The following is a 10,628-nucleotide window of genomic DNA, read 5'->3' on the forward strand; positions in this document are numbered from 1 at the left end:
TATATCTTAGGTTACAAGATTGCATAATAACTAAAAAAAAGAGTTTGCGAAAATCAGATTCTCGGGTAGAATGACATTAACTCACTTAAACGGCCATAACCTCTTCGTCACAATAGGTATTAGTGAACCGTAAAATGTTTTAGAAAGTAGACACCCGTGACTTTCTAATGACATAAAGTTCACAACCTAATTCAATCGTATCAGTTCACAGTGCTTTGTCGAAGTTGACTGACTTACAAATTCCCGGACAGAACTGTCATACTTTGCTAAAACGGCTATAACTCACTCAATACGATATGTATGAACAAACGGTTGGTATCCCTGGAAATATACACATAGACTTTTCCGATGGTACCAAATTAACCATATTTCATTGAGTGAGCTGTCATGTAGATCTTGTTGAAGTTGACCTACGAAACTTGACAGATTTTAATTTGTCACATTCAATGTGTCTTTCACAAAGAAATGAGGGAATTGACCAATGAATGACTGATTTTGGTATGAGACAAAATCATACGTATCCTCTACACTACCAGTGTCAACAGCAACATTAACGTGTACACTAGTGTGTATGAGCTGCTGACGGCGTTGGTGTGGGGAGGAAAGTATTAATTCGTTGTGTAGAACTAGACCCATGTCAAAGGAAAAATTAACGTCCAATGACGATGCATAGGCGCATAGTTAATCACATAATAATGAAAGCAATAGTGTCTAAACAACAATTATATACATGAATCTATAACTTATTGAAACTCATCACCATCTTTACTTAGATGGAATAGAGAATCCAAAATTGGTTTTCATATGAACATATATGGGTATGAGTTCTTGCAACCGATTGTACTACGTTCTCTCGAACATCACAATCTGACTGCATAATCTCTTCGTGGTCTGGAGGCATTCAAGGTCTCTCGGGCACTTTCATATCTGCGTCAAGATCCCTTTACAGATATGCTATGACTACTATCATATGCTGCAAATCAGTTTTCATGGACACTATTACTGATTAAGTAGCGGAAATAAATTATGTCCATAACGAGAGAATATAACTCATCATAGTCAATACTAGGATAATGAGACAATCTTTGCGCCATAAGTCCTGTAAATGTCGCATGACTTCATCTTTCTCATTACACTTACGAATAATGACTAGCATAACAAGTCTAGTTCAGCCTGTATTGATTCTTTCCACTCTGGTCAAGTTGCTCATCGTTGATACTTTACAACAGAATACGAACATAAGCAAATACATCATCAATCATGGGAGACAATCCAGAGTCTGTAGCGTCCCACATAAACTTAGTTGATAAACATGTTCAAAGAATATCTCTTGATGATGGGTGAAACACTTATGCCTACGCACCTCACTTTTTTCTGGTTTTTTTTATTCCAGAGAATAATGGTAGGAGCCAAGACTGAAGCTATGACCCTTATTAGTCAATTTTTGCGTTTTCCGCCCTTGTTTTGTGGAGTAATACCTCGGGCGCCGACAACACCACATCGTACAATGGTGTCATCGCCGACTTCCTTCCCACTGTCAGGGGGTGTCAACGGTGCTAGGACCAGGTCATGTGAAATTCTCCCATATTCTGAGAGTTCCAACCTTAGCGGTACATCACATCATTTATGTGAAATCTCATCACTTTCGCAATATCGGTAAAGTCATTGAGCATCGAATCTTTGACTTTCTGGAGGTCAATAATGCGTTGCACTTATTGCTTACTCAGAGCAGTGCAAGATCTTAATGAGACATAGTGCCACACCACGTTAATTCCTGGCATTAAAACCGGAATGAGAGAATTCCATATCTCCCCCTAACGACGGGATGTATGTCTCATCAAAGTGACCGTCTGCTAATATCGCATGATAGAGATCCACTATTGTAGATTGGAAATAGTAGACAAGTGTTGGTGATTCATAACTAACCAAAATACTTAAGCGTTTCAAGTAGACCCATTGAGATTACTACAATTAGGGCTGGACTTTATGACACCGAAAAAACCGAAACCGGCCATAACCAAACCGCACTGAAACCGGACGGAATCATTGTGTCGGTGCCGAAAACCGAACCGAACCGAGCAGTTGGTGTCGGTTATCGGTTATATGTTTTCAGAAAACTGATAAAAACCGAACCGAACCGAGAATTGGGAGTTAAGGTTATAACTTGTATTTGGTGAACATATATAATCGGGTGCTTATGCAAGGAATATTTTTAGTAATAAATATATACATGCAGAGATATGTGATTTTGATTTTTGTATGTGTACAATCAGGCATGCAGAGATCTAATGTAATCCTTGAGGGTTTTGTCAACTAGCCCTCATGTTAAGACAAGTCTGGACGTCTAATAAAGAAACTCAAGATGTTTAATATGTATTTTGGTTAACTTGTGTTTCAGCGAAGTACAATATTTTTGTTTACTTAATATTTGAGTTCTTGATTATTCATTTGGTGAATGTAACTTAATTGAAGTATTGAACTTGTAGTTTACTCCTTCACTTTTAATCTTTTTATTTTCATTAGTCAAGTACGAAAGGTCAATAAGTATATTAGGTTTTGTAACCGAAATGAAACCAAAACTGAAACCGAACCTAATTATAGGTTAACCGAAACCGCGGTTTCTATATATATTTTTCGATTTCGGTTTTGAAAAATATGAAACGGAGAATTCTGTGTCAATTTTCAGTTAGTGCTCATAAACCGAACCGTTGACACCGAGTCCAGCCCTAACTACAATAGATGCACATAAACAACTTAACCAAATAGGCATTAGTGAAAAGAACGTTGGGATCATATCAGTAACCATTTGGTACGCACTAAGCGCTTGGTGAGTTCTGGGTCTGAAACAAATAAGTGTTGTTGCATGCAACATCATTACATATCTCCATGCAAAGACCGGTAGGTTAGTACCTGTAACCAAGGCCGAGCCTTTGTTAGATCGTTCCGTGAATGAACATGAGGAATTATATGTTCAACGATGATCCTAATAGAAATAAAAAACGAAATCATCAAAATTCTTGGAGGTGAACTCTCCAACAGTATCCAATCAAATAGCTTTGAGAATATGGGAATGGTGGTGAGCTCTTAGTATGATGATCATAGCTGAACACTTAGCAAATGTAGCATTCTTTGTGGATAGCAAAGCGACGTGTGACCAACACGTCGATGCTCTTAACCTATACCATAAAAATACTTAGAAAGTCTGCATTCTTGGTTGAATAAGTCCACAAATGGCATCTTAAATACGTTGTAAGAATGGAATATGCTCAATTGGAGTTCACATGAGAAGATTGACAATAAGAGTCATCAATTAAGCAGGTTTTGTCAGGAGGCCGTGCAGGGGAGGCTGCGGGGCAGCTGCAGGGGCTGCGGGGCTGCTGCGGGAGCAACATAGCCATGCAAGGCAATTGCGGGGCAGTAGGGTTGCGTACAACCAATTTCTGAATTTATAACAGAGATATTCCCCTCCAATCTCAACATACGTATGTAGACAAAAATTATTGGCATGTATGGCTTTTAAAACTTAGCAAGGTACGAAGATATAGAACACAATCTCCACACGAGATCTGTAAAACAACTACTTGTCTCGTAGAACAGTGTGGGTGGTTACGCAATCAGCAAGACACTCGACTTCGCCGCGGGACATCATCAAAATAAATTAAGAGAGTCGGTGACATGGGGAACAATTCCAAGCAATACCCCGTAGGACATTGTCAAAAAGAGAATTGAAAACAAATAGTACAATCCTATTGAATGTATCACATGACAATATAACTAAATTATTCAATTTAAGAGTTGGAAAAATATGGTATTAGAGCAGTTGAATACCAAATATTTAGGGTGGTAAAAACCATCCAATTGAGCTATGAAAACGACTTTGAGAAAATTGGAAACATAACCAGAAAACCATGTCAAAATAGGCTCAAAACTGAATGAAACGTTGGTGAAAAAACATTCCAAAAAGAATGTTAGAAATATGCCGGTAAAACAACGAGAAAACGAAGAAAAATCGCCAAAAAACTTGTTAGAAAACCGGTGGCGCCGTTGACCGGAAAATCCGCCGGTGGTGGCCGGAATCTGGCCGGTTAGGAGGCCAGACTTCATATCCAATAGGAATTGCCGACAAGAACTGGGCAGTGGTGCCAGAAACGCCAAAGATCATAATGATGTCAAATTTTGTTCCGAGATTCATTTTCTAAATATTAAGTGTCACATTCATAATGTATTGATATTGGGATCTCATGTAACCCAAAAACAGTCAATTTAATAACCACAACGAGTTGTAAATGTTGATCATTCATGCTGGAATTAAGGCAAATAAAATTCTCATGAGATCACTTATAAACAAGGATTACGAGAAATTTTATTGAATATGTCAATCTTTAATACAACACAAACAAGCCTCCAATTCCAATAGACGACTTAAGCTAAAGTCGAGTAATAAACATGACAATGCCAACGTCATACTTGAAAAATACTAAGCAGAAAGCATAGTCAAATAGATTGACTAATAAAAAATTCATAGCAAACAAATCTTGCGTATGAGATGGGCCGGAGCTTTAGCATGAGGCTCAAAAGCTGCTATATGGAGATTGGAAGAATGTTAGGTTTCCATCTCAAATGTTCCCTCAATAGATAATAGATACTGTAGCAAAAAATTGTTTGTGTTTCTTAGATGTGGAGCATGCATTAAGGTCTACTATGGTAAAACGACATCATTGATGTAAATTGAATCACTTGTTAAGTACGTGTGTCCCATAGAATTTTCTATTTTAGGATCTTTTATCAGCAAATATTGATGCTTCAGAGTAGTGAATTTCAACTTAAATAAATGAATACGTAGACCTTGGGATTATCGTTTATAGACATAAGTTTATGAAAACTTAAACATTCAAATAAAAGTCGCGACGACGACGCATCCACAAGAAATGAGTGTTGTATAGGTTTCGAATAATCGAAACTATTCAAGTATGTAATCGAAAATAGAAGGGTTGTGCTGTATATGGTCATAAAATAATTAATGCGTATCGGCGATTCTTATGATCACATCCAAAATAACGGTGCACTCAGGCGACCACACGAAATCGATTTATTCCCTTTAAATAATAACGTGACTCCCCCATGACTATCACAAGAAAAACGTCGACAAAAAAGGGAATCATATCCGTCTTTGGTCTCATCGGTGTTATAAGAAAGGCTGAAAAAGAGATATGAAGAATGCTAATAGCGCCCGATAATATATATATATATGTTCAAAATCAGCAACTTTAAGAAAATCTTACTTGGTGGTTTGCCAAATAAACCCCATTAATTTGAGATAGTCTTCAAATTTATCTTCATGTAAGAAAATTGTTTGATGAATTCTTTTTCCTTGTCAATCTTCGTACTGATGGCATCGAAAGCGCTTGATTAACATCCGTCTCTGGCATGCATGTCATCACAGTGGTACGATGATTGATCATTTTTCCTATACGAGCACAAGCATTTTAGTTAGAAAGATGTGCCGAGAAATAATGAAATAAAGAAATAGGAAAAGAAAAAGGGAAACTAAAGTTTAGGGCCAATAGGCCATTGGGCTCGGAAGAGCTGAGGCCCAAAGGGGCTGGCAGGAGGCCCATAACCCGTAATTGGGTCTACTCATGTTGAAAACCGGGTCGAGCGGGTCAGACCCAAAGGAAACGGGTCGAGCTCGAGCTGCAGTGCTGGGAGGCTCGAAAGAGGGCCGTCGGTTTCTGGGAAGGAAAGCGTCGTCGGCAATGGGCCTGCAGATCCGGTGGACCGGGTTGAACGATGCCGAGTCAGTTCGTCATCGGAGGCTTCGTTGAGTCGCCTGCAACGTCGGACAAGGAGCAGTGCGACGCTGGGTTGGACAACGAACAAGATTGGTTGACGACATAGGATAACTTGCAGCACTGCAAGGTTGTCATCGATGCCACAAGCTTATTGGACTGGACGGACTGACGTCGGGGATCCAATGGGGAGGCCAGATCGGAGAAGATGAAGATCTGGGTGCCCATAGAAATTTCATGGGTGCCCATAGCATATTCGGTATTTGATTGTTGCTTTTCCAACAACTATTTGTCGGTTTCTAATCTATTTTCCGGCGATGTTAAGAAAATGAGGTTGTCGGAAACATGATTTTAGGGTTAGGGTTATATTTTTCTAGTGGTGATCTCGTCACTCAAACACTTTAGAACAAAGTGCATGATAACATGTTCGAGGAGGAACGAAACGAGAATAATAACAACATAAAAGAACATAACCGAATATTTTATTGATTGATAATTAGGTCTATATATAGGCATTACATATAGAGTATCATGGATTCATATCTATTACATAAAGCATAATCTACTCCAATAAGGAAACCTAAATAGGCTAAGACACACACAATGGTAGAATAATAATTCTCCCGAAACAGAATTCATATTATTTTTCGTGATAAAATCGTTTTCTATAAATTCACATTTTCTTAATTTCTATTGGTTACCAATAATCCTTTTCCTCTCCTCTTCTTCGACCCTGGATATCACCATTCACCAGCCTCACCGCAGCCGCCTCCCACCATAGTGTAAGGGAACAGTTAATATTAACTACACTCTACAAGTTTATAGTTAATAAATGTCGATTTTATTTTAGAAACAACTCAATATATTCATATCTAACGAATCATACTATATGATATTTGATTCACTTAATTATCATTGAAATGACAATGTTAATTATCGATGTTATTTGTTGATCCACTAGCTATTAGCAGCAAGCTTATAGTGAAAAACGTATTGCAATATTTGGATCAACCATCTTGTGCATCTTCTGTATTGATAAGCGCCGCCAGAGCACCTCGGATCTTCCGTATCTCTCTCGTCCGGTGGTGCTCTAGGTCGGTGGGACTTGTCTTTGGTGTCGTCGTGAGCCTGCCCGATGGGTAGTGTTGATGTTGTGATATACTGATTGTGGTTCCCTAAATCTGCCGATTTTGATGTCCTTTTGTCTTGATCTAGTTTTGTTGGCGTCAAATACTTTATGCGGCTGTGATTTGGTTTGGTGGTTCTTGATGTGGTATATGAAGGTGCTCGGACTTTGGGTGGCATTGCGTCTTTGTTTTGGTGCCGAAGTTTGCTCTCGAAACTTAGAAGTTTTTCTCTTTGGATAATTTCTTTGTTTGTAGAGTTTTTCTGACACTGTTTGGCACGGATGCGTGGCGCGGGGTTGTTTGGAGTTTGGGTGTCTTCATGCTGGTTGAGGTGTGTGGTGCGGCGACGATTTGCAGCTGTGTAAGGTGAAGATTTCAACAAGGCTGGGGTGGCATTTGGGCCTAGGGTCGACTTTTTAATGGGTTGTGATGTGTCAGGTCTATCTTGATTGTATGTTAGGCTTGTCCTAACTGTATGTGGGGCCGGTTCCGACTTTATCCTTTTATTTTTTTATTTTTTTTATTTAGTTTAATTTCTTGTAGTTTGTTTTTGTTTTTTCTTTTGGCATGTATTAGGTTTTTGGCTTCCTATGTTTGTTCATGGCTAGAAGCCGTCGTGCTTTATTGCAAGATTTAGGTGTTTATTGCATGTCCTCTTGGTTTTTGAGTACCTATATAACTACCGTAATGTGGTAGCGGCTCGGACCATAAATACTTGTCTACCGTGATGTGGTAGCGGTTGGATATGTAGAGTATTTAGCCTCTTTGGCTCTTTGTTTAAATGAAATTATTTTCATCCTGAAAATAAAAACGTATTGCAATATCTGACAGCTAAAGTGATAGAAAAGGTAAAAAAGAAAAGAAAAAAGAAACTGCTGAATGATAAATTAGGTGGTAGAACTGTACAAGTATAACAGATAATGTTTGCAAGAACACCGAGGGATAAAATCATCTTGGCAACAAACAAAAAAGACCTAAAATGAAAAGTATTAATTCAAACTGCACGTACCCCTATAGGCTAGGGCAGCGTTTTGATATCACTTGTCATGCATGATCGACTCTACATATGTGCAGCAAAGTAAATCTTGATATTGGTCATTATGCTATATGAACGAGGTGATTAATATCTCAAGGGTGGACATATTTCGTGTGTTCCTGCCTGCATTGTGTGGTTCTGCTGCAACCCCTGTTATATCACTTATATGGGTTTGCTTCTCGCAATAGACGGCCTCGTTTACCACCGGTGTTCGCCTTATTGTTAATGTAGTGCTTGCTATTGATCTCATAAGTATCATCGACGTCGTCGTCATCATAATCTGCATTCTTCAGCCGTCTAGATTTAGAAGATCTGATAATACTGGTAAATTTTGGACTAGCAAGATCACCTTTTGGAATAATTCCACACGAGTCACACAGCTCCGATCTCCGCGCCTCTACTTCTTCGACCAAACCCGACAAAATAACCACGCCGACGATGAGGCCGAGCCAGAAGACGGTAGCAGTACTGCTCCCGATCAATGTCGTTGTTGTGGATGCTGCAGTCATTTTATCTTAATTATCAATACCTGTTTTCAACCTAGAATTTATAAGGTTAACTGAATTGCTATTTGATATTTTCCAAATAATGGCAACCGGCGCGGTCATTAATTGAACAAAATTAACTAGGGCTAGAAATGATTTGCTCTAATTGGTGCATGTACGCTAACAATATATTTTGTACAACTTTGCATACATTGATACATACATAGGATATATAATTCAAGCTAGAAAGTTTCACAATGCAGATGTTTTAGTAAATCTAAATAAACACCGGCCAATCATGCATGGTCTTCTCGATGATTTCCAATTAGCTAGAGGCACAGATTACAGCATATAATAAGTAAAGGCTAATTGAGAGTTTGAGACTATTTGTTATTAATGTTCTCCATTTGAAGCAGCTTGTTGGTCTTTGGAGGATAAGTAGTCATGCCTGAAAATTGCAGATTACATATATAATTTATTTTGAAGCAAGGGAAACAAAAAAGTTAATTGACAAGCTAAGTTGATTTAATTAAGTACGTACTGAGTTTTACGTGCAAGTTGAAATACAGAAGTGACAGCCATCCCAAAATTGACGCTGACTAGATTCCAGTTCTTCTGCAAAATTATTGATAAAAATTGTTAATTTTTGGTACAAGTGAATTTGTTAATATCAAGAATTCATGCGAGGTTTAGAATCAATTACTGGAGTGATTACTGTGCCCCATCTTGACCATATAAGTCCACTGCCCATAATCACTGTGTTGAACAATTTCTATCGTCAGTGACTAGTGTGTGACCATAAAGTCGAGCTTGACATTGAGATATCAAACAAATGGATAAGAGATATAAAGGCATCAAACAGATAAGCTTGTTATATCCAGAACCATTTTCAAAGTTTGGATTCACATGTTCCTTTTAGCTATATATAGACTGATCGACAAATATATACAGTTTATGTCCTGAAGACGAAAGAAGAACCTGTTGATCTAGTTCAGTTATAACACGTATAGTTGTTGCGATGAGTAGGGTAGAAATGTAGAATACTATAATACTAGAATATTTAGCAATAATTAAGGCCGGGAGTGTTTACCTGTTTGTTGAGCATAGGAGATTTGGTCAGGTGGTTTAGAGGAGTCGAGAATATTTGCAATGGTTATTCCCCATTTGAAAGTTGGAGCCCAGAAATGAACTGCCCATAGCAACAGCATTTACATGCAGTAGATTAATTTGCTTAATTAGTTTTGCCATGCATATGCTCGATTTGAGTACTTAGTTGACAAGGGGCACGGAAGAATAGTGATCATGCAAAGTTCATTCCCTTTATATGTACAGACTACAGATATATATATAACATCCAGATCTTCTTGCAATTTCAATATTTTATACATGCTGATAAAGCTCATATATCTAAGAATCCCATTACATAAAGCAATTAAGAAGCGAAAACCCATTGACCCCAACGAAAAAGAAAAAAATACCCAAGTACCCAACACAGACGTGAAAATTATACAGTGATCGAATCAGGGAAGACAGATCGGAAATTAACAACTAATAATTAGAAAGGTAAACAGAAAACGAACTAGTTTTAGGGCCGGCGGGGTGGTTCCACAGCGCTTGCAGCTTAGAATTTGCCATGGAAATTAGGATCTACTATCAGTTCTGGGTAGCTAGCTAATAGCTATAGCATATCGATCTCTTTTGACTGAAATAATGCACTTTTATATGTGTGGCTAGCTAGCATCATGTATGACGTGTATTCCTTTCTTAATAGTCAATCATTCATATCCAAATAAGGAATAAATTATCCCGGCCATCGTTTTGGAATACTAATTATTAAATCCATTACCTGAAGACCTTTGCGAGGAATGCAAATGCAGTTATGCAGCATAGTTTAATTTTACATTAATCGAAGAATAGTTTTTTTTCTTTTTGATCAAAATCGAAGAATAGTTAAAGTACCAAAATCAGATAAGTATTATACGACATCGTTTATCAGGTGATATTTGACTAAATTTGAATAACTTATATGATGAGAAGACACAGTTCAAGTACGTGTTGGATGCACGGTGAGAAAAGTGTCCTGGCCGGAATATGTATGTGATAATATTTTTGTGGCATTGAGCTCTTTACTTACCGGCCTATGTCTTCTTAATTCTCACAGGCTAATTACCTGTCGTGACTTTTATATAGC

The 10,628-nt window shown here is 38.0% G+C and overlaps 1 protein-coding gene across 1 annotated transcript; it reads right to left on the minus strand.

The window, feature by feature from the left end:
- Positions 1–8,626: 8,626 nt before the first annotated feature.
- LOC126799029 (mitochondrial pyruvate carrier 3-like) lies at positions 8,627–10,150 on the minus strand. Its single transcript, XM_050526138.1, has 5 exons — positions 10,018–10,150; positions 9,528–9,626; positions 9,141–9,193; positions 8,979–9,052; positions 8,627–8,885 (listed from the first exon to the last, which is right to left on the minus strand). Exons 1-5 carry the CDS (start codon positions 10,070–10,072, stop codon positions 8,831–8,833), a joined length of 336 nt encoding a protein of 111 aa, XP_050382095.1. The 5' UTR covers positions 10,073–10,150; the 3' UTR covers positions 8,627–8,830.
- Positions 10,151–10,628: the final 478 nt, after the last annotated feature.

This window comes from Argentina anserina, chromosome 6, assembly GCF_933775445.1.
Source record: "Argentina anserina chromosome 6, drPotAnse1.1, whole genome shotgun sequence".
NCBI classification, from domain to species: domain Eukaryota; kingdom Viridiplantae; phylum Streptophyta; class Magnoliopsida; order Rosales; family Rosaceae; genus Argentina; species Argentina anserina.